Here is a 23,715-nt window from a genome sequence, read left to right on the forward strand (position 1 = left end):
CTGGGAGATCACATCAGGTTTGGAAACTAGAAACCCTGCTCAGATGAAAGAAAACAAATGAGATCAGGTGAATTCATAAGATTTTGTCATAAAGAATAGTCTAACTCCAATCCTTAGTAAACCAATGAAATCCCAGGGCCAGCTCCTCAGGTTTTCAAAGGTGCAGAACACCCTGCTTATGAGGGATTGAACTACCTGCATATCTGCTGGGAACACACACAGACAGACACTGTGTGACAGTCTGTACCCCTATGTTCACACTTCTACAAAATTAGGTATTCTGTACAAAGTATGCCTTGTGAGGTATCGTTTGAAAACTCATAATCCACTGAACATGATCACACTGTTAAAATATGTGAAGCAACACTGTTTGTAAAGTTATTAGATTTTACTGTATGATGTTACTGAAAATATTAGTTTTGTGGAACACCCGGAGACCGGTTCCTCAGAGACAGCAAGGCTATCACCTGGTCAAATAGCCACTCTCTGGCAGGGGGACAGGCCAGTCTGTGCTTACAGACAGCCCCCGAACCTGAAACAAATACTCACCAGCAACCACACACCACACAACAAAAACACTAACCACATACACTATCAGAGGCTCGTTCAACTGCAAATCTACCAATGTGATATATGCCATCATGTGCCAGCAATGCCCCTCTGCCATGTGCATTGGTCAAACTGGACAGTCTCTACGTAAAAGAATAAATGGATACAAATCAGATTTCAAGAATTATAACATTCAAAAACCAGTTGGAGAACACTTCAATCTCTCTGGTCACTCGATTACAGACCTAAAAGTCGCAATTCTTCAACAAAAAAACTTCAAAAACAGACTCCAACAAGAGACTGCTGAATTGGAATTAATTTGCAAACTGGACACCATTAAATTAAGCTTGAATAAAGACTGGGAGTGGATGGGTCATTACACAAAGTAAAACTATTTCCCCTTGTTTATTCCCCCACCACCCCATCCCCCACTGTTCCTCAGACGTTCTTGTCCACTGCTGGAAATGGCCCACCTTGATTATCACTACAAAAGGGTTTTTTTTTCCCCTCTCCTGCTGATAATAGCTCACCTTACCTGATCACTCTGGTTACAGTGTGTACAGTAACCCCCATTGTTTCATGTTCTCTGTGTATATAAATCTCCCCACTGTATTTTCCACTTCATGCATCCGATGAAGTGAGCTGTAGCTCACGAAAGCTTATGCTCAAATAAATTTATTAGTCTCTAAGGTGACACAAGTCCTCCTTTTCTTTTTGAAGATATTTACATTCCATCACAGGGATGGCTTGAAGCTCACATCTGCAACTGACAGCCTGTCACCATGATTCAAAATTGAAGATGTTTCTAGTACAAAGGTCAGAATGATTAAAGGAGGTAAGAAAATCGCTTGAGACTCTCTCTCTCCCTTTTCTCTGTGCTCAAGACATCAACAACTCCTGAAGAACTGAACTTGGGCAGCAGGAAAGGGTGAGGGGAGCCCTGGCTGAAAGGAAAGCCAGCCTGTCTCAGCATATGGTGAAAGAAACATTTGCTTTGAATCCGTTTTAGCTTGTTAACTTAGACATTAGTTTGTGTTTTATCTTGCATTTCTTTTGTAAACAATTCTGACTTTTATGCCTCATTACCCATAGTCACTTAAAATCGTTTCTTTCAGTAGTTAATAAACCTGTTTTAACTAACCAGTGTGCTTGGATTAAAGTGTGTGGGAAACTCCATTTGGGATAACAAGGCTTGTGTATGCCATTTTCCACTGACGAAATGACAGACTTCATAGGAGTATCTGTAGTGTGCTGGATACTGCAAGCAGCACATTTCCGGGAAAAAGTCTCAGACTAGTGAATTTGCTAGTATTGTCCCCTGGAATAATTTCTGAGTGGCTGACTAATACAGTGTTTCTCAAATGTGGTCATCAGGGGCTTTTCTTACCGCCACAACATCCTGGGTGGTGATTGGGGGAGGTAAAGCAGCAGCCTATCCCCCAGGGCTGGCAGCAGGGATTGGGCCCTGTCCCCGTTTCTGGGCATAGTGGGGCTCGGGCTTCAGCCCTGGGGTGGCAGACTCTGGTCGTGGGGGTTCAGGCTCAAGCCACACAGCAGCGGGCCTCATCCCAGGGGCTCCAGCTGTGGGACCCTAAGATGCAGCCGTGGGGCTTACTGCCCCGGCATGCGGGGGTGCCGGTTCCAGGCTCAACACCCCGCATCTCCCCTGGCCCCTGCTACCTCCTCAAGCTCCGGTCCCTGGCTTCAGCTGTGCAGCGGCAGGCTCCGGCCCTGGGATCCAGCTGTGGGGCTTTGGGCTCTGGTCCTGGCCATACAGTAGTGGGTGCCAGCCTGGGCTCAAGTCCCCCTCCCCATTGCCTCTGGCACCCACTAAGGGCTCCGGTCCCCTGCTGCAGGACTTCAGGCTCCAGCCCTGGGTCCTGGTCACAGGGCTTTGGGCCCTGGCCTCACCCCCCATCAATCCACCTCCCCCAGCTTGCCAGGGCTGAGTAAGTCTGCTGTGAAAATTGATATTTATATTTTAATGTCACTTTTCACAGCGGACTTAGTAGCTAGCGAGGAGGCTGTGAAAAGTGATATTAAGAAACATACAAATAATACTTTTCACAGCAGCAGACTTATGAGCTAGCAAGTCTAGAAAGAAAAAAACAACAACCAAAAATGCAAAAGAAACAAGAACAAAAGACAAGAACATGCAAAGCACCTTATTTGTCTTTCTCTGCTGTTAAGGTCCAATAAAGAATTGAGACAACTGTACATTATTTTATTACTGAGTCTGCAAAAACCCCCTACATAAATTACAATGCTTTGGACATGCACAGGTGCCTATTTTTGTTGTTCCTAAAGCTAATTAAGTATTTTAGGGAAAATGGTCAGTGCAGCAGCCAGCAAGAGTTCGTGGCCACACTCCAAGGCCACCGAAACCCATGTTGTGAGACCCCCCGGACTAGTAGCACTCAATACTCTGCAGCTAGGAGCAAGTTACATGCTGGAGACTGTGGGTTAACTACCCAGGAGTGCAAAAGGCACCCCACGTTGGGGAACTGAGGGGACACGGCTGTTCAACAGTCCAGATTGTACTCTGGATAATGTCACCGTGGCGCGGTGAGCAAGATCTACGCACAGCTTGTTATTTTAAGCAAGAAGCCACAGAAGCTGAGAAGAAGGAGAGGAAATATGGAGGGGGGAATCTCATTTTACCCCTGGGAAAAATGACAGTTGGGAGCCTAGGCATTCCCCCCACCCCAAATCATTCCTGTCCTGGTAATCTCCATCACAGACCCCCTGTGAAGAAAGAGAGCCCAAGAAGGTGTTATCAGTGCCCTGCTGCAAGAAACCAAGCCCCAACCAATCCATGTTAATGCAGCTAGCATTAGCCCGAAAGACTCACAGGCATCTGAAGTCTACCTGACACATCTTGGGAGAACTGGCTCTGCAGAGCCAGATATGGAGCATATTAAGATTGTCAAAATCAATGGGCAGGCATCCATGGGATGGAAATAGGATGGTGCACAGATTTCTCTGGTTAAACAAAGGGTGGTCCTAGAGACTGACACGTTACCTGGTCAAATGGCAGAACTTGTGTTAACAGGAGGATCTAAGATTCTTCTGCCTTTAGCTAACGTGTCCTATTGACAGCCTTAACCACATCGAAAAAAAACATTCCCAACAAGCATTTCAGTGGGGATATCATTTACCTCCCCCTACTTTCTAAACCTTCCCATTCTGTGTGCACTGCTTTCCGCTCCCACGGGGGATCACAGGTGCCTGAATTCAGTACAACAGGACATGTACACTAAGGGCTGGAGTGGGAGCTTGTCTGTCACCACCCTGTGTGCCCCAAGGAGCTGGCTGGGTGACTGCTCTCCTCCAAAGGTCAGTCACGCGGTTCACTCTCTCAGCTCGAGTTATAGGCTACCTACTGGGGTGGACAGAAGCTGAGTTACCCCTCTATCCTGGGCATTCACCCCTGAGTGACTAGCAAAAGGACAGTTATGTGCTAACAAGATTAAACGCCCCCCGCTGCTAGACGGGTACAATCAACTGCTTATAAGGCTGCCCAGGGCTTTTCTTCTTCCCCACAGGAGTCTCCCTTCTTATCTTCTTAAAGCGTCTCTCCCTTTTCCCTTCCAGGGGCCCCCTCCAGCACACACTTCCTTATGCTCTCTAGAGAGGGGTGTCATAGATTCATAGATACTAAGGTCAGAAGGGACCACTCTGATCATCTAGTCCGACCTCCTGCACAGCGCAGGCCACAGAATGTCACCCACCACTCCTATGAAAAACCTCACCCATGTCTGAGCTATTGAAGTCCTCAAATCATGGTTCAAAACTTCAAGGAGCAGAGAAGCCTCCCTCCAGTCAACCATGCCCCATGCTACAGAGGAAGGCGAAAAACCTCCAGGGCCTCTCCAATCTGCCCTGGAGGAACATTCCTTCCCGACCCCAAACATGGCAATCAGCCAAACCCTGAGCACATGGGCAAGATTCACCAGCCAGATACCCAGGAAAGAGTTTTCTATAGTAAATCAGATCCCATCCATCTAATATCCCATCTCAGGGCATTTGGCCTATTTACCCTGAATATTTAAAGATCAATTACTTACCAAAATCCCATTATCCCATCATACCATCTCCTCCATAAACTTATCGAGTAGAATCTTAAAACCAGATAGATCTTTTGCCCCCACTGCTTCCCTTGGAAGGTTATTCCAAAACTTCACTCCTCTGATGGTTAAAAACCTTCGTCTGATTTCAAGTCTAAACTTCCTGGTGGTCAGTTTATACCCATTTGTTCTTGTGTCCACATTGGTGCTGAGCTTAAATAATTCCTCTCCCTCTCCTATATTTATCCCTCTGATATATTTATAGAGAGCAATCATATCTCCCCTCAACCTTCTTTTAGTTAGGCTAAACAAGCCAAGCTCCTTAAGTCTCCTTTCATAAGACAAGTTTTCCATTCCTCGGATCATCCTAGTAGCCCTTCTCTGTACCTGCTCCAGTTTGAATTCATCCTTTTTAAACATGGGAGACCAGAACTGCACACAGTATTCTAGGTGAGGTCTCACCAGTGCCTTGTATAACGGTACTAAAACCTCCTTATCCCTACTGGAAATGCCTCTCTTGATGCATCCCAAAACCGCATTAGCTTTTTTCACAGCCATATCACATTGGCAGCTCATAGTCATCCTATGATCAACCAGTACTCCAAGGTCCTTCTCCTCTTCCGTTACTTCTAATTGATGCGTCCCCAACTTATAACTAAAATTAGTTAAAAGTACCAATCATTCGGTACTATTCCTGAGTTTACAGATTCATTAAAAATTCTTGCTAATGGGCTTGCAATTTCAGGTGCCAATTCCTTTAATATTCTTGGATGAAGATTATCTGGGCCCCCCGATTTAGTCCCATTAAGCTGTTTCAGTTTCGCTTCTACCTCTGATATGGTAATATCTACCTCTATATCCTCCTTCCCATTTGTCATGCTACCATTATCCCCAAGATCCTCTTTAGCCTTATTAAAGACTGAGGCAAAGTATTTGTTTAGATATTGGGCCATGCCTAGATTATCTTTAACCTCCGCTCCATCCTCAGTGTTAAGCGGCCCCACTTCTTCCTTCTTAATTTTCTTCTTATTTATATGGCTATAGAACCTTTTACTATTGGTTTTAATTCCCTTTGCAAGGTCCAACTCTACTCGACTTTTAGCCTCTCTGACTTTATCCCTACATCTTCTGACCTCAATTAGGTAGCTTTCCTTGCTGATCCCTCCCATCTTCCACTCCCTGTATGCTTTCTGCTTCTTCTTAATCACCTCTCTAAGATGCTTGCTCATCCAGCTTGGTCTACAACTCCTTCCTATGAATTTTTTCCCCTTTCTTGGGATACAGGCTTCCGATAGCTTCTGCAGTTTTGATTTAAAGTAATCCCAGGCCTCAACTACCTTTAGATCCATAAGTTCTTCAGTCCAATCCACTTCCCTAACTAATTTCCTTAATTTTTGAAAGTCAGCCCTTTTGAAATCAAAAACCCTAGTTGCAGATTTATTTTTGTTAATCCTTCCATTTAGTTTGAACTGAATTAGCTCATGATCACTTGAGCCAAGATTGTCCCCTACAACCATTTCTTCTATGAGGTCCTCGCTACTCACCAAAATTAAATCTAAAATGGCATCCCCTCTAGTCGGTTCAGCAACTACTTGATGAAGGAATCCATCAGCTATCGCATCTAGGAAAATCTGAGCCCTATTATTATTACTAGCACTGGTCCTCCAGTCTTTATCTGGGAAGTTAAAGTCTCCCATGATCACGCAGTTTCCATTAGTATTTACTTTATTAAAGACATTAAAAAGGGCTCTATCCATATCCAAATTAGATCCCGGAGGTCTATAGCACACCCCAAGCACTATCGTAGGAGAGGCTTTACTAGTTTTCTTCCCCAATGTAATTTTTGCCCAGACGGACTCTGTCTTATCCATTGCATCGCTTCTTATTTCTTTACATTCTAACTCATCGTTGATATACAATGCTACTCCACCCCCTTTACCTTTGTTTCTGTCTTTCCTAAACAGCACATACCCTTCAATACCTGTAGTCCAGTCATGACTACTATTCCACCATGTTTCTGTTATCCCTATAATATCTGGTTTCACTTCCTGCACCAGTAGCTCTAGTTCCTCCATTTTGTTACCTAGACTCCTCGCATTGGTGTACAAACATCTTAATTTTTGCTGTTTGGCCTCGCTCACATTTTGTACCCTATTAGGCACAGTCATTCTACAGCCAGTATAACCGATTAGACTAGTATCCACACCGCCCTCGCTCCTTATATACATTCTCCTACCCATGGCTGTATCCTTTCTTACTTCATCTTCTTCCCTCTCAATGCTAAAATCTGGCGTGGAGATTTTCTGGACATCTCCCATCCATCTCCCCCCTCTCCCATCCATCTCCCCCCATCTCCCGTGTCCCTCTGTTCCGCTGCAGAACGCTGTCAGCTGACAACTGGGATAGGCTCTTCTGTTACGTGCATCACTTCTCCCTCCCGCCCCGTTTGGCTCTGAGGGTGTGTTGCCTTTTGGTGTTGTGTAGGAGTTATTCTCATCCCCTCGCGTGCGCACACACACAGATACACATTGCTTTCTCCTCAGCAGTTTCTGGGGTTTACCATTTCCTTCTGGAAAAACAGAATGTGAAAAATAAAAATCAGGCCAGGTGACTCCAGGAATGATGGACTCCAAGATCCAAGGTGCCTGCAGAGAAGAGATATTGTGGCTATTGCACATAGTGATGGGGGGAAAAGACTCTCCACATCTCAAGATGTTTCACTACCAACCTAGGCCATATTCACACTCTGGGGTGCAATCGAGACTAGTGAGGAGTTGTGTCATCTGTAATCCTGGGTGAGTTTCAATGTTCTGCTGCTGGAGCTCCCTTGTCTGGATGCTCCCAGCCAGCGTTCAAGGACACACTGAGTGTCTGTGTGATAAGTGACCCTGGACCAGCAGCTCTGACTCCAGTAGTTTGCTTGCGGCACCCCTGACACATTCTGGCTTCCACAGCCTTGGACACAACTGGCAAGAGATCGCAACATTCCCACTCCTGAATTTTCCCAAAACCATGTGCTCTGCAATGGCCACTTTCACCAGGACTGTTCAGAGGAATAAGGATTGGTTGTTCCTCAGAAGAGACAAATGGCCCAGCTTATCACTCTAAATGGAGATAGCCATCACTTGTATTCAAAGACAGCACCGGATTCATTTACTAAACGTTTAATCTAACACAAGCATTTAAAGTGAGTTCAGGTATAAACAACAGTGTTAGAAATGGTTCCCAGGAAGTGGAAGTGAACAATGACCTAATAAAACTATAGTCCTGGTCCAAGGTAAGATTCTGACCACACTACTTTCCAGCAAGAGGGCAGAGCACCCCCTTCCTCAATATCTTCCCCAAAGTCCAAAGGGCTTGGTTCCTTTGTCTTCTTAAATGAAGTTCCATGGTGGTTTCTTCCACTGCTGGTGTTTGCTAAAATAGAATTTGGTTTGTTCCTGCGATATCCTCCCCTGCCATGATGCTCAGTGGTTCTTTCTGCCCCTTGTTAGTGTGATGGGTTTGTTTATTGGTTATGTAAATTGCATTCCCATTGACTCTTAATGTACCCTGAAAGTGCCTTCTAGGTGGCAGAACCACCTGCCTTTGTCTAGAGTGGGGGAACTTCAACCCTGGCTGACAGACATGCTTTAAGAACATCATTTCCCAGCTATCTCTAATCTTGCATTTCTCCTCCATACATACGTCATGCAATAATATTAATGAACATTATGCCAGTAGCTTTCTGTTGATATCTTACGGGACACCTTTTCAATACAGGTGAAGACATTAGTGAGTTGGGGTACACTGAATGGGTCAGGCCAGCTGAAACTTGCTATCAGATACCACAGAGCCACTTGCCCCGGGATGCTGTGAGTCACAGACATAACCTAGGAAGTGCATATTTGTGCCAGGCCTGCTGGGTAAGCACAGTGGATACATAGGACATTGTAGCCCCGGTTTAGTCTAGGAACAGGATAGTTGCAGAATTCCAGTCTCGGAGAGGAAAAGGCAGGAAGCCTGACACCTGTGGGTGGAGGGGGGGGGCACTGAGAGACACCAGAAAGGGGATAGGGTGTACCTAGTCCTCTCACTCATTACAACACCCGCTCCCCTTCCACCCACTGCTCTCAACCCTCTCCACCTTCTTGGGCCCCAGAAGCACCCGCTCCTTCTGTTCTCTCCTCCCCTCCCATTGCCTGCAGCCTTCCTCACTAGAGCTTCCCCCAAATTTCCCACTGCCCGCCACTTCCCGTCTCACATTCCCTCTGCCCCAAGTCGTCTTTGCTTCCGACTCCCAAGAGCTCCTGTTCCCTCCCTCCCATTGCTAGTTCCCCCATTTCCTGGAGCAAACACTACCCAGCTCCCACCTCCCCTTTACTCGCACCCCCCCTTCCCAACTCCTTGACATCCTGATCCAACTTCTTCCCCTTTCTTCCAGCCCTCCATTGCATCACAACTCCCTACAGAACCTACCCCATGATACATCTCCTTTCCCCTGCCCCCAGACGTCCCAGCTCACAGGAACTCTTCACCCCAAACCTATCCCCCACCAGCCTACCACCACCTGGACACTCTCCTGCTCTCCAACAGCCTCCCTCCCACTGCCTGGACCCTCCGAATTACAGTTATTTATTATTTTTATTACTGTAATGCTCATATCCCCAGTCATTGACCGGATCCCACTGTGCTGGAAATTCTACAGACACAGAACCCCCAAAGGGACTAAGATTAAGACAGGAGACAGATGGGGGAGGTGTTACAGTTTGTATGCTGAGTCAAATGCTAATGAAGAAATTGTGAAATTAGAAAATTTACACAAAAAAAATAAACAGGATCCTGAGTTTAGATAATGGCATGTTGGGGGTACATTTGGATGTACAGGGGTACACCCTGCAGCTTCCACCATGGAAGCAAACTAACAGCATGATTTGTTGCATGAAAGATAATGGAGGAAATAATTAAGCAAGCAATATGCAAACCCTAGAAGATAATAAGGTGATAGGTAACAGTCAGCGTGTATTTGTCAAGAACCGTGTCAAACCAACCTTATAGCTTTCTTTCACAGAGTAACAAGCCTTGTGAATAGGGGGTAAGCGATAAATGTGGTATATCTTGAGATTGGTAAGGCTTTTGATACATTCTTCCATGACCTTCTCATAAACAAACTAGGGAAATTTCAACCTAGATGGAGCTACTATAAGATGGGTGCAAAACTGGTTGGAAAACTGTTCCCAGAGAGTAATTATTAGTGGTCCACAGTCAAGCTGGAAGGGCATATTGAGTGGGGTCTCAAAGGTCCGGTTCTGTTCAATATCTTCATCAGTGATTTAGATAATGGAATAGAGAGTACACTTCTAAAGTCTGTGGACAATACCATGCTGGGAGGGGTTGCAAGTGCTTTGGAGAATAGGATTAAAATTCAAAATGATCTGGACAAACTGGAAAAATGGTATTAAATAAATAGAATGAAATTCAATACAGTCAAATGCAAAGTACTTCACTTAGGAAGGAAAAATCAACTGCACACATACAAAATGGGAAAGGACGGCCTAGGAAGGAGCACTGCAGAAAAAGATCTGGGGTTCATAGTGGCTCATGAACTAAACATGATTGAACAGTGTTGCAAAAAAAGCAAACATAATTCTGGAACGTATTAGCTCTTCTGCTCTACTCTGCGCTGATTAGGCCTGAACTGGAGTATTATGTCTAGTTCTGGGTGCCACATTTCAGGAAAGATGAGGACAAATTGTACGAAGTCCAGTAAAGTGTGTTTTGCTTCCCCGTTGAGAATATTTTCAAGTGCTGTAAAATCCACACGCAGGCTCTGACAGGGTCTGCTCTTTACAGTTTTGCCAGGACAGCTCTGCTCTACAGGGCTGTGAAAAATCACCCCTCTCCCCCTAAACCAACATAGCTATGTTGGCAAAAGACACAGTTAGTGGCAAAATGTCCACTAAAAAAATGTAGCAAACTAAATGCCCAGAAACTACTTTACTGCAGAGCTAAGGTTGCCCAGTGCTGCCCCCCTGCAATGCAACCTTAACTCTGCTCCCAACTGAAACCCTGCAGCTGGTAAGAGCCTCTGGGAATGGTTCTGCCAGGGTGGTGCAAAGGTTAACAAATGACCACAGGAACTGGAGAATTCTCCCTCTGTTGAAGTCTTCATGTCAAGACTGGCTGCCTTTCCGGAAGATGATTTAGTCAGACACAACATATTCAGCTCAGTACAGCAATAATTGGATGAAATTCTATTGCCTGAGTTATACAGGAAATCAGACTACATAGCCTAATCATCGTCTTTGGCCTTAAAAAAAAAAATCTATGAATCTATAACAGATACGAGGAAGGACTAAGAACATGCCGTTGTTTGTGTTGTGCTCTACAGATGTGAATCCCGGCATTTATCCGCATCCTCTCCGGCTGTGTGCACTGGGTCAGCTGTAGCTGTAATCGGATGGTGGAAGGAGTAGTTGGAGCAGCTTGGCAGAGCTGTGACTGTGGTATGCAGAGAGGTGCATGTGAACCCTGAGGGACCGAGTCTGCCCCATTTCAGTGCTCAGTGTTGTAGGTTGTGTCACTAAAGGTGCACAAGGGGGAATTCTCGCCCTGAGGATTGCCAGCACTCTGGTGGGATACATGCTAGTGGTCTCCGGGGCTTAGTAAGGGGCAAGTGAAGGCAACAACTCAGAAGAAATCCTCAAATTGAGAGTAAGGGAGTGGGATCACTTTGCAAGTAGGAGCTGGTCTGGGTGGAGTAGGCTCAGTGTTTGAGAGGGGGCAGGGGTTGGAAGCTTCTGTTTGTTATGCTGGACCCAACCACCAGTTTTACCTGAGCAAACAGGAAATATTTGACATTGTGCTTTAGTTCTCCTGTGCTCTATTCCCACAGTGTTGTGTAGCAGGGGAGGGCAGAGGGCTAGTGTTTATGTCACTGTTGAGGTGATGCTGAGACAGGGCAGAGTAGAGGTGGCATTGTGGGCATGACATATACCATAACTCCTCATTCCCCCTTCTAATAACTGAGGGGATAGGAATCCTTACCCAGCGAGGTCACATTCTCATAGGTCTCCTGCATGACGTCTCTGCAGAGGGCTCTCTGAGCGGGGTCCAGCAGAGCCCCCTCTTCCCTGGTGAAATACACAGCCACCTCCTCAAAGGTCACCGGCCCCTGAAAGAGCAAGAGTCCAACCCTCAGTTCCTGCTGCCCCACTATGCGTGGCAGAGAGGAGCCAATCAAATGGAAGCTCTGGGTGGCTCACAGTTAACAGAGTCCCACCTCCACACCACTCAGAGCATCCAGGAAACACCAGGGTGAGGGGACGAGGAGAGAGCCCCTCGTCACTCCCAGCAGATCCATCACACACCTACTAGCCACAGACTGATACAGGAGATGGAGTCCCTAGCACGGTCCAGGGACAGCTCCCTGGTCAGAAGCCCAACACCCTCCTCGTTGTGAGGAGCTGGATTTGAGGGAGGGGAATCTCCCCGAAATCTGACTGGTGGGTGCCCCCTTCATATCTCACAGCAGCCGCTGGTTAGTTGGGTCAGGCTCCAGCACTGGGAGTCTGCCCAGTTTTCCAAGTTGATTGTTTCCTTTTCCATAAATTAGGGCATTTCCACCTCCAAACCTCACTGGTCTCTTTCTAGAATCTAAGCCACATATTAAACTAGTTCTGGCAGGTTTGCCAGACCCTGTCCTCCTCCCTTTCTCCACCCTGTGAATTTCCTACCCTGCTCCAACCTCCAAACCAGACTACCCAAATGTTCCCACCTCCTGTGTATTTGCTGTCCCTCTCCCTCCTGCAGGAACCCAGAAGTAACTCCCAATAATCCATAGCTGATCTGGCTTCACTGCAGCCATTTCTCTTCCCTGTCCCAAGGGAGGCTGGGATGAGCTGGAGCGAAACGTGGGCGTCATTCTGCAGCCTGGCAGGGCGAGAAGGGCAGTTGTGGAGGTTTCAGAACAGGCATTAGTTCATTTCACATCACGATTCCCCCAGGCCCTTTCCCTGCAGACAGATACCCTAGATACTGCCATGCTGGGAAAATGCTTGTTCTCTGTATTACAGTGTAGACCGGGCCCCTCCTGCCAGGCTAAGCTCACAGAGACATTTTTAAGTCTCTCCAGTAACAAAGTCTCTGCTAGAAAAGAGCAGAACCAAAGGAATCACTTGGGGGGATTCTCTCTAACACTGACCCCAGGGTGTCAGGGACTGGCTTTTCCTCTCTCTCATCCTCCTCTTGTCCACAGGAAAGTGATTCTGCCCAGGGATGCTGCAATACATGTGACTGGGCAGATCAGAGATCTGGAAATCTCTCACCATTTCTTTCTCCCACTTCCCTTTTCAGTCTCTCTTTCCTGTGTCCCCTCTCCCTGCCCCTTGGGCTGGGAAAGTCCCATTGCTCTCCCACGGGAGGGACTGTTTGAGCAGAGACATTTTTTTGCCAGTCCCCAGTGTATCAGAAAGAGCAAGTCTGAGATATGAGACCTGGTATAAAGGCCTGGTGTAAGGCCGAAGGCTCTGCTCCTATAAAGCAAAGTTAGCAAGAGTCAGACTATGAGCAAAACTCAGGCTCTGTTATGAAACAGAAGCCTGTTTGCAAGTTCACCGTGTGGTACATGCACTTGGTAAGAACAGGGCTGGCGTTGCACAAACACAAGCAGTTCCAGGCACTAAGAAGTCACATAAACACCTACCAGAGGGGTAGTTCCAGAACACCCCGATACAAAGTTATGGTATAAACACACTCCCCAGAGATGATACAGGGACACACTGACCCCTCCTAAAGATCAGGGCAGGATGACAGGGTGATGGACAGAGATCTTTTGATCTAACCACCAAGTACAAGGTGAAGGGTGGTAACTAATCACGTCAGAGAGGAAATACATAACTTGTTTGTATCAGTGTATGAAAGAGGGGTCACAGAGGGGGTGGCAAGTCCCACCACTCCGAGCCGAGTCCATTGTAATAGGCGTCCATGTGTTATTGCCTCCGAACAGTCTGCCGGGCATTAGGACCGTGCATTGTTAACAATAAACCTGGCCAAGCGCCTTTGCCACTCAACCCAAATCCGTGGTCTTCTTGGGCAGTTCGATCCAGACTTGTAGTGCTGGCTACCTGGCCACAGCTGGTGCAGCACGCAGAGGAAACACACACAGCCAACCTCTGACAACAGCCAGCACTTTCCTTGAGGTCTCTCTCAATTACTTGGAGTTTCTGGCTCAGAATTTAGCATTAACAGGGCCCAGGGCTGCCCTAGGGGGCTAATACCAGCCGGAGAAAGTCCTCACCTCAGGTGGGCACAGAGGAAGCCTTAATTAAGCACCTCTCTCCCCCTGCCCCCTTGGGGGAAGCAGCAGCTGCTAAGCCTGGACTCCGAGATCACAACGAAGGCTGCAGGGAGCCAAACCTGAGCAGAGAGGGACACAGTTTGAGCAGCCTTCCCTCCTTTAGTGTATTTCACATCAAGATTTGATAACTAAATAAAGAAAAAGGAGCAACATTTACAAAGATTTTATGCTCATGTCCAAGAATTTGAGAAAAGGGGTAAATCTGAGATTGTTTCAGAGTAGCAGCCGTGTTAGTCTGTATCCGCAAAAGGAAAAGGAGGACTTGTGGCACCTTAGAGACTAACCAATTTATTAGAGCATAAGCTTTCGTGAGCTACAGCTCACTTCATCGGATGCATGCGGTGGAAAATACAGGGGGGAGATTTTATATACACAGAGAACATGAAATCTCCCCCCTGTATTTTCCACTGCATGCATCGGATGAAGTGAGCTGTAGCTCACGAAAGATTATGCTCAAATAAATTGGTTAGTCTCTGAAGGTGCCACAAGTCCTCCTGTTCTTTCTGAGATTGTTTATATTTTATACGGAGAGAGACAGGAAAAATCTCTGAAGAAGAAAAGGAGGACTTGTGGCACCTTAGAGACTAACCTAATCTCTGGGCGTAGTCAATTAGTAATAGACACGTAGAGAGAAAGTGGGGGCAAATGTTTACGGTATTTTAGATCAGTCTTTGAGCATGGGAGAGAAAACGGGGTCCCGGACTCCGCATTCGATCACCTGAGAGAAAGCCCCCCAGGCCCGAGGGGATGTTACGTGGCTAGGAAAGGAGGCGAGGGGGAAAGGGGGGGACCCTTTGAGGGGATTTTATGGGACTGCCCGACACGGACGCAGAACGGGACGGTTCCCCACAGGGAGCCGGGGGGGGGGGCAGTTTTAAGGGGGCCGGGGAGGGCGAAGGCCCCTGGAGGCGGGAAGGGGGGCAGCAGTGGGGGATGGGCAGGGGGGCGACTGTGTGGGCAGTTTGGGGGGCAGCCACGGGGACTGGGGAACCCCATAGGGGACACGTGCCCCGCTCCCCCTCCCCCACCCCAGAGGCAGCCGGGTCTCAGGGCTCCCCCAAACGGCCCCCCCGGCCCCCCCCACCCCTTTGGGGGAACGACTCCGGGGAACCATTTCCCGCCCGCACCAGGACAAATCGCGGCGGGGCGGGGCGGGGCCCCCCCGGGGAGGAGCCTGCCAAGGGACATCGGAGGGTTATGGGGAGAACGGGGGGGGGGTTGGAGGGAAAAGGGGGGGGTCGCCCCGGGTTTTACAGCCGCGTGTGAGGAGAGAGAATTTGTACCGCGGGGGGGGGGGGCAATTAACGCCCCGCCCCGCCCCCCAAAACCGGCTTCTCCCCTCCCCCCACCCCGGTCCCTCACTCACCGGGCGGCTCCTACCGGCGGCAGCGGCGGGCCCCGGCCTGAGGGGGGCGGGGATGTGTCAAGCGGGGAGCAGCTCAGGCCGGAAGTGACGCGACGCGACGCACTCGGGGGGGGGGGCGCGAGGTGCGGCCGTTAGGGCGGGGGGGGGGGGTTCGTTTCTCAGTCTGGGGCTGGAAGGGAGATGGGGGGCAGCTGTGGGGCTGGGAGAGGCTGGGGTGGGGGGGCAGCTGTGGGGCTGGCTCTGGGCGGGGCAGGCGGGCTCCCTTTATCCCCAGGGTGGGGGTTTGCCTCTCACTTGGGGGCTGGAAGGGAGATGGGGGCAGCTGTGGGGCTGGGAGAGGCTGGGGTGGGGGGCAGCTGTGGGGCTGGCTCTGGGCGGGGCCAGCGGGCTCCCTTTATCCCCAGCGTGGGGGTTTGTCTCTCTGGGGGGCTGGAAGGGAGATGGGGGCAGCTGTGGGGCTGGGAGAGGTGGGGTGGGGGGCAGCTGTGGGGCTGGAAGGGAGATGGGGGACAGCTGTGGGGCTGGGAGAGGCCGGGGTGGGGGGGGCAGCTGTGGGGCTGGGAGAGGCCGGGGCAGGCGGGCTCCCTTTATCCCCAGGGTGGGGGTTTGTCTCTCACTTGGGGGCTGGAAGGGAGATGGGGGCAGCTGTGGGGCTGGGAGAGGCTGGGGTGGGGGGGCAGCTGTGGGGCTGGCTCTGGGCGGGGCAGGCGGGCTCCCTTTATCCCCACCGTGGGGGTTTGTCTCTCTGGGGGGCTGGAAGGGAGATGGGGGCAGCTGTGGGGCTGGGAGAGGTGGGGTGGGGGGCAGCTGTGGGGCTGGCTCTCGGCGGGGCAGGCAGGCTCCCTTTCTCCCCAGCACGGGGGTTTGTCTCTCACTCTGTAGGGTTGGAAGGGAGATGGGGGGCAACTGTGGGGCTGGGAGAGGCAGGGTGGGGGGACAGTTGTGGGGCTGGCTCTCGGAAGGGAGCGGGGGGGCTCCCTTTATCCCCAGTGCTGGACACCCCCCCCAGCTCCCGCATCTCCCAGGGCAAACCCCGCGGCCTCACCGCCTCCTTAGGCAGGGCCTCCCCCTTGAGCAACAAAAGTTTGGCCGATGAAAGTGCCAGTGTAGACGTAGCCTCAGTGACCCTTAGTCTGCCTGGGTAAAAGGTTGTACATCTTGTCTCCTCGAGTCCTTTTCCTTTTAATTGAAACTGACTTTGAAGCTACTCTAAATAAATTCCATTTGAAATACAAAATATAAAATCTATACTGGGCCAATATTCTCTTGTATATTATTTCTCACACCTATTTCCACACTTCAACCTTTGCAGTGGGGTTTTACATCGTAATTCCTTACGCTAAACTACATTAGCCACCATTTCCTGTATTACTAAGAAAACAAAAACCAAGACAACTTTCAGTTTTCTAAAATAATTCAAGTGATCACATAATTAGTCTCTTACTCGTTAACCCATAACTTCACCTTTAATTTCCTTTTCACTGGTGTGGCCCGTAGGGCTAGCCTGCTGGTTGCTTTATGATATCCCGCCTTTATTTATTGGTTTGCTGTTTGTTTTATTATATTTGGCTTCTATTTTTGTATTGGATTATTCTATGATGTTTGGCTGTAATGCTAGGATCCAGCTGGCCCGTATTTTGTATCATTAGCTTAAGTAAATTAACATAAGTTTGGCTTGTGACCTTTGGCATAGATAAATGGCGTCATAGTTACCCTTTTGGATTTTGAGGAACTAAACATGTCTACCTAAGACATTTGGGACATAACAGTAACCACAAGGTACATCACAAGAACATGGACGTAATGACCAGAAACTGGTTTGAGCAACAGGTTTCCAGAACGAGCTCGTTGGCATTGATAGGTATGACTATGCTAGCCTATAGGATAAGTGCACCCCAATATTATGTGGGTGAGGAAATTAGATTTGGGCATGGAAAGTTGGGCACTGGCATGAATATTCAGAGTGCTCAGACCCCAAAAGAGGGCAAACCATCATGTGGAAGCAGCTCTGGCTAGCTTTATCCAGCTCTTGGCTTTTTCATCTTCATTTTTTGACTCTCTTAGTTGGTAACTTAGCTACTCAGCATGTGAGCCTTCAGCTCTATTATTCGCCATCAATGTTGAGTGTTGAGGAACCTGGACCATCGGACTCATTTGGCATGCCAGAGACGAGGCTGGTCCTCCAAGGAAGGTGTGAGGATGCTAATCTAGGAAACTTTTATGTAATGGTCCCACATGTCCCCCCAGAACTGTATTGAAATTTCCTTTTGATTTGTGGTTTGGAGCTTTGATAACTTTCCCATTTATTTTAATAAAAGTCTCTCAGGCTTTGTTTTGTCCTCAGTGTGAGTGTTCTTGTCACACACCCCAAGGATCATTGCAAGATCTTGAACTCACGACAACTGAGTCTGTGTAGCCTGATTCTGGGACAGGAACCTTATTATCTTCTGGTCACATCAACTGCTCATACAACCTCTAAAAATCAGGCTATATTGGTACCAATAACACATTCAAAGATCACAAAATCTTGTCATACATGTTCATTTTCTTTTAGTTCTGTTCCACTGCACCCCATATTTGTCAGTGATATGATGATGGTATGATCATGGCATAATTATGATACATTTTGTACAAGATGGTGCTCAAAGCAGGACCAAGCCCCAATTTTTGCCCCAGATCCCTAAATGGCCCCCCTCAAGGATTGAACTCACAACCCTGGGTTTAAGCAGGCCAATGCTCGAACCACTGAGCTATCCCTCTCCCCACCTTGTCCCTTAAGAATGTGCAAGCCTGCTGGTATCGTCAGGGTTAGAAATGGCTAGATAATCTGCTTTCATCTGTTTGTTATCACTTAAAATCTGTCTTTCTGTAGTTAATAAACTTGTTTTATGTTTTAATCTAACCCAGCGTGCCTTTAAGTGAAGTGTTTGGGGAAAAAATCTCAGCTTTGTGTCCAAAGGCTGTTGGCTATACCTCTCCACATGGAGGGCGGAGTGAACCAGGTAATAAATTCATACTGGTCAGGGTTTTGACCAGGGCAAGACAGTACAGATTTGGGGTCCTAGGCTGGGAAGCTGGTGGTGTCTTAGCTGTAGCCTCTCTGTTGTTGGTTCATGCAGTGACTGGTCAGCCTGCATGTAAGTGCAGCTGGGTGTGTCCCTGCCTGCGTGAATGCTGGTGGAAGTGTAAGACTGGGAACAGGTCTGCGGCTTGTCACAGCAACACAGTATGAGAGGGAGCCCAGACTGGTGGGTCAGTGGTATCCCAGTTCCAGGTGGCACCCACGAGGGAACCTGTCACAAATTCCCATTGCCACCAAGTGAACCCTTAAGGCAACTTGTGGTTTGTCCCAATGTAGGTGCCTCCCGCTTCGGTGAGTTCATCTCTCTGAATCTTCTGCCACTAGAGTCCCATATTGATATAACTGTGTTGCTCAGCATGTGAAAAATCCATAGCTCTGAGCAATGTAGTGATACCAAACTAACCCCCTGTGATGGGATCCCCGGGCTACAACCTGGAACTGTGGGACACACTTTGCCTCCTCAACTCTCCAGCCTGGCTTCTCTCACACAAGGCTATGCCAGTGAGAAGCAGCAAATCCCAACAGGTGCTGTGATCACTCAAGCATCAGCATGTGGAGCCCCACAACCAGATAAATTGCATGAATGCTCCCTGAGTCACTCATCAATCACACAGAGAAAGGCACCTGCCAATCACTCCAGCCCCCAGGAGAACACCCCTGAAACATGCCGTCTTACACTGCTCAAGACACCCTGGAACAGTGCAAGCTCATTAATGAATTTTCCACTTCGTCAAAGGAAAGTGGACATGCACCAGCCTTTGTAACCTGAGCAGAGATTCCCCAAGCACTCAACCAAAACCACAGTGATTTAGGTAAAATATAAAACAAATTTATTAACTACAGACAGATTTTAAGTGATTATAAGTAGCAGGCACAGAGATCAAAATTAGTTACCTAAGAAACAGAAATAGAAAGTCTAAATTCGAACTTTAACAGACTAAGCAAGATTTGAATCAAACAGTGTCTCACCCTAATAGATGTTACAGGCAACTCACAGTTCTCAATACTCAGACTGAACTCCCTTCCAGCCTGGGGCCAATCTCCCTAGTTCAAAGTCTTCATCTTCCAGATGATCTTCCAGGTGTTGAGATGGGGGAAATGACACTGTCCCTCTTTTATACTTTCTTCCAGCTGCTGGAAAGATTCTTGCTGCGACGTCGGTTAGAGAGGGCACATAAGCAGTGGGGACAGCTAAGGAGCCTCTGGGCGAGTGGATTCTTCTTGATGGGCCATTAATGCCTGTCTGGCGACTGATAGCTGCTTCTCTGTTGCAACGGAAAGGCTGGCTCTGGGCGTTTCCCACCCTCACAAACATATTTCAGTAACACATATAGCAGTACTTCACATACAATGATACTACAAATAATTCAACAGGACATTAAGGTATAAAGATTCAAGCATGCATTGTTCACAACATATCATAATCACATGACAGTAGTGAATATAGGGGCTCCAGGATGCTACTTTGAGGTACAGAGTATAGTTTTCCCCCCACCATATAGACAGTGCCTTGTCGGCAGGAGTGTTTCTCCTGCTGACAAAGCTGCCACTTCTCGGGGAGGTGAATTAATGAAGATGATGGGAAAGCTCTCTAGTTTCACCTTAGAGCTTCTTCATAAAAGCACGACAGCAGCAAAGTTGCACCGATGCAGCTGTGCCAATGCAGTCTCTTAAGTGTAGACAAGCCCTAAGAGACAAAACCATAGAATCAGGACTTAACATTTGTGTATCCTGCAGTCTGAAATTGGAGCCCAACACATTAATTCCCCCATTAGTTACCATCATTTCCACAGCATAAAAGTCCTTTTCACCCAATCGGGCAGCCAGTTTGAGATCCACAGGGAAGGAATGTCCTCTAAATGACTCCCTCTGCCAAATGAAACCTTGGATCCAAAGAATGAAGCATGATTGTGTCATCCTTTGGGACTGTAATCCGTGACACTGAACTAGGAAGTGATGTTCTACAAACATTTTCCTTGGGCCATTGGTCACCACAGCTTCCCTTACTAGGGTGAAAACCAAGAACTGGGTGTGTACTGTTGCTAACCCACTTCTTTCAAAATCCTTGGCTTTGGTTAGGGTAAATTTACCTTTCTCTGAAGTAGAATCCTTTACCGAACCACTCAAAATCTCAGAAGTGTTAGTGCGGAACGGCTTCCCGAAACATGGCCAGTTTTTCTTTAATTTGGTGGCACAGGTCCAGGCTAGGGACTGGATACAGGCCTGGATCAGAATCTCCGTTAGTTACCGGAGTTGGAGTTTCTATTCAAAAATAGCAATTTTTCTGCAGCTATTTCATTTTCAACACTGATTTCATTTTAATACACATTTGCAGCACCTACGTAGGGTAAATTCAACAAAACCCATTTCTATTTCCTCGACATCTGCATCATAAAGGGCAGCAGTTCCCATACCACAGGATTACTTAAGAGAGATCTTCTGTAGGGCCTGGGTTACTACTTTGGGAACCAAATACATGAGCATTGTGCCAAGCTCCAACTAACTTACTGTGGAATCCTCTCCCCAGATCATCTGAGACAATATTGACAATTGAACTCCACTGAGATCATCTGCACCTCCTTCAGTTAGTTGCACAGTTTGGGTCTGCTGCTGTTCACCATTTCTGAGTGGAGTTTTCAAATCATGGCTGTTTCTTTGTTAGCATGTCCAGTAAATTGGAGAGTTCTTTCCTGTTGACAGAACTGCACTTGAACTTTCTCCATGTCATCACGGACAGGTGGGGAAAAAGCCAAAGTAAAGTGCCAAATATCAGAGGGGTCGCTGTGTTAGTCTGTATCCACAAAAACAGTGAGACGTAATGACTTTAGCAAATGGTCATTTGTCTCAAAGTCTCCAATAAATCTGAGTTACATGCAATCAAACTAAATTAATATCCAACTGGGTGACCAAACAGCCTTCAGAAAAGATAGAAACCCATATCACAGAGAGGTAGACTACATGAAAATGAAAGTGTCAAGTGAAATTCCAGAGCCGATTGTATCTGATGACTCTGAATCAGGAGAAGAGATTCTCCCATGACATTCTCCTCTGATCCATTCAAACCTGCTTCACTCAGCACTGTTGCATTATTGAGTTATATTATTTACAAAAGTTTTAGCATCCCAACAGCCTCATAATGGGGGGAAATACAGCCAACCTTCCCAAAGGTGGCTTGGCCAATAGATGGAAACTGGAATTTAAACTCCAAATGATCCCACTATGTTTGGGATGCACTTGAATTCCCCTTCCAGATCTTTGACACTTTCTTTGGCAGACACAGTGACTCTGATTAAAGAAGTCAAAACATCATCTCCAAGCACAGACAGCTGAGAACACTGCATCACACGACACTTTGAGAGGTGGAAGGAAAGAATGTGAAGAAGATAAACGCTGCATGCCTCAGACAGGAGGTAACTGTTCTGGGACGATGGGGAAGGAGGGAATCTCTGAGTCACCCCATCTCCTTCCAGCGACACAGAGACTGAAATGACACCTTTTTCCCTGCCCCGCTCCTCTTCATTTAAATATAACGAATAAAGGTCCAAAAATAACTGCTGTTCAGCATAACCCAGAACAACATGAGAACAACTGGGAATGCTACAATTTGTATCATTGGTGATGCGAATAACTTGGCAAAAGAAGGAAAAGTATAAATGTGATTCTCCCGGTTTCCTGGAAGGACAGACCCACTTCCATTACTCATGGGACAATGGAGTTGATAGCAAGGACAACCAGGTCCACCCCAAAACATGGCAAATGGCAAAACTAGAAAAGGTGAAAATGGGCAACTCTTTTGGACACAATGAGGGCTAATGGTGGTGCAAACAGTTCAAACAGCTTTGAAGGTTACTACATGGGAATGAGGAAAACTATTAAAGAAAATAAAAGTTTTGATAGATCTAGAGGTTTTTATGGTGTTTAGCCCCCTTGCAGATTCTATGATGATAGATAAGGGCTGAGTTCTGAGTGAAGCTTTTCCCGCACTCACAGCATTCATAGGGTCTGTCTCCCGTGTGGATTCTATGATGTCTAGTCAGGGCTGAGCTCCGAGTGAAGCTTTTCCCGCACTCACAGCATTCATAGGGTCTCTCTCCTGTGTGGATTCTATGATGTCTAGTCAGGGCTGAGCTCCGAGTGAAGGTTTTCCCGCACTCACAGCATTCGTAGGGTCTCTCTCCCGTGTGGATTCTCTGATGCGTAGTAAGGTCTGAGCTCAGAGTGAAGTTTTTCCCACACTCACAGCATTCAAAGGGTTTCTCTCCCGTGTGGATTCTCTGATGCCTAATGAGGTGCGATCTCAGAGTGAAGCTTTTCCCACACTCACAGCATCCATAGGGTCTCTCTCCCGTGTGGATTTTCTGATGTATAGTCAGGTGTGAGCTCTGAGTGAAGCTTTTCCCACATTCACTACATTCGTAGGGTCTCTGTCCCGTGTGAATTCTGTGATGTGTAAGAAGGGTTGAGCTCTGAGAGAAGCTTTTCCCGCACTCCCAGCATTCATAGGGTTTCTCTCCCGTGTGGACTCTCTGATGAGAGATAAGGGATGAGAGATCAGTGAAACTTTTTCCGCACTCACAGCATGGATAGCGTTTTTCACCTGTGTGGATTCTCTGATGCGTAATAAGGTGTGAGCGCCGAATGAAGGTTTTCCCACACTCACAGCATTCATAGGGTCTGTCTCCTCTGTGTATTCTCTGATGTCCAAGAAGGACTGAGTGGTCCCTAAAGCTTTTCCCACACTCAGTGGATGTATTTTTTCTCTGTCCCATGAAGATTTTCTGCTGGGCTGTGGTTTCCTTGAGGTCCTTGTGAGTTCCCGAAGAGCAAATGAATTTATCCAATTTCTCCCCTGGCTGGTTTTCCTGCTCTCTCTCTGGTGTCTGCTGAATAGCACAGACTTTTACCTGCTCATGACTCCTGGACACATTCCCTTTGGATGTTTGCGTTAAGGTTCTGTGTGGTTCCACTTGCTCAGCATCTTTCCGATGAGAATTCTGCTCCTCATTCTCACTCACCATCGCATCACCTGCTGTGATAGAAAAAAAAACTCAAACAGGGATAGAAAGGGGAAGAGCAAACCAAAATAAGTGCTGCAGAGATGTCAAATAAAAATCAGGAACTGAATTCCCCCAAACTCTTCCTCCAAAGAGAATCAATTCTGCCTTCACATCCCATCTAAATTCTCAGTGGGAAGGTAAGAAGCCACTGACAGGTGTCAGTTAGGATCTGTAGGAAGTCATGAGCTATATCTGCCCGGAAGATATGACATTTGCTGGGGCAATCCTAAAATCAGAGAGCTCACAAGGTCTTTCTA

General features: G+C 47.5%; 4 protein-coding genes and 2 long non-coding RNA genes across 55 annotated transcripts in view; 2 read left to right on the forward strand and 4 right to left on the reverse strand.

Annotated features, from left to right (window-relative positions):
- The window catches only part of LOC119849376 (zinc finger protein 420-like), a 3,142,523-nt gene that overhangs the window by 2,780,681 nt on the left and 338,127 nt on the right, over positions 1–23,715 (forward strand). The window lies entirely within an intron of this gene.
- Positions 1–23,715, reverse strand: part of LOC119849403 (zinc finger protein 501-like) — a 1,099,011-nt gene that overhangs the window by 625,590 nt on the left and 449,706 nt on the right. The window lies entirely within an intron of this gene.
- Positions 1–23,715, reverse strand: part of LOC119849388 (zinc finger protein OZF-like) — an 875,044-nt gene that overhangs the window by 111,242 nt on the left and 740,087 nt on the right. The window lies entirely within an intron of this gene.
- Positions 1–23,715, forward strand: part of LOC122457765 — a 24,362-nt gene continuing 647 nt past the window's right edge. The window contains exons 1-2 of the long non-coding RNA XR_006277439.1: positions 1–67; positions 12,416–12,417. This is a non-coding gene — a long non-coding RNA (uncharacterized LOC122457765). The remainder of the gene's footprint in view (positions 68–12,415; positions 12,418–23,715) is intronic.
- On the reverse strand, positions 7,765–11,693 carry LOC122457759. Its single transcript, XR_006277432.1, has 2 exons — positions 11,643–11,693; positions 7,765–11,096 (listed from the first exon to the last, which is right to left on the reverse strand). It is a non-coding gene; the product is annotated as an uncharacterized LOC122457759 (long non-coding RNA).
- Positions 19,209–23,715, reverse strand: part of LOC122455397 (zinc finger protein 3-like) — a 17,557-nt gene continuing 13,050 nt past the window's right edge. The window contains exon 5 of one of the 2 annotated variants that reach the window (XM_043503858.1): positions 19,209–23,430. In XM_043503858.1, coding sequence (XP_043359793.1) covers positions 22,301–23,430 — 1,130 coding nt within the window. In that variant the 3' untranslated portion in view covers positions 19,209–22,300. The remainder of the gene's footprint in view (positions 23,431–23,715) is intronic. The other variant, XM_043503859.1, reaches the window with a different exon arrangement.

Source organism: Dermochelys coriacea, chromosome 28, assembly GCF_009764565.3.
Source record: "Dermochelys coriacea isolate rDerCor1 chromosome 28, rDerCor1.pri.v4, whole genome shotgun sequence".
Taxonomy (NCBI): domain Eukaryota; kingdom Metazoa; phylum Chordata; order Testudines; family Dermochelyidae; genus Dermochelys; species Dermochelys coriacea.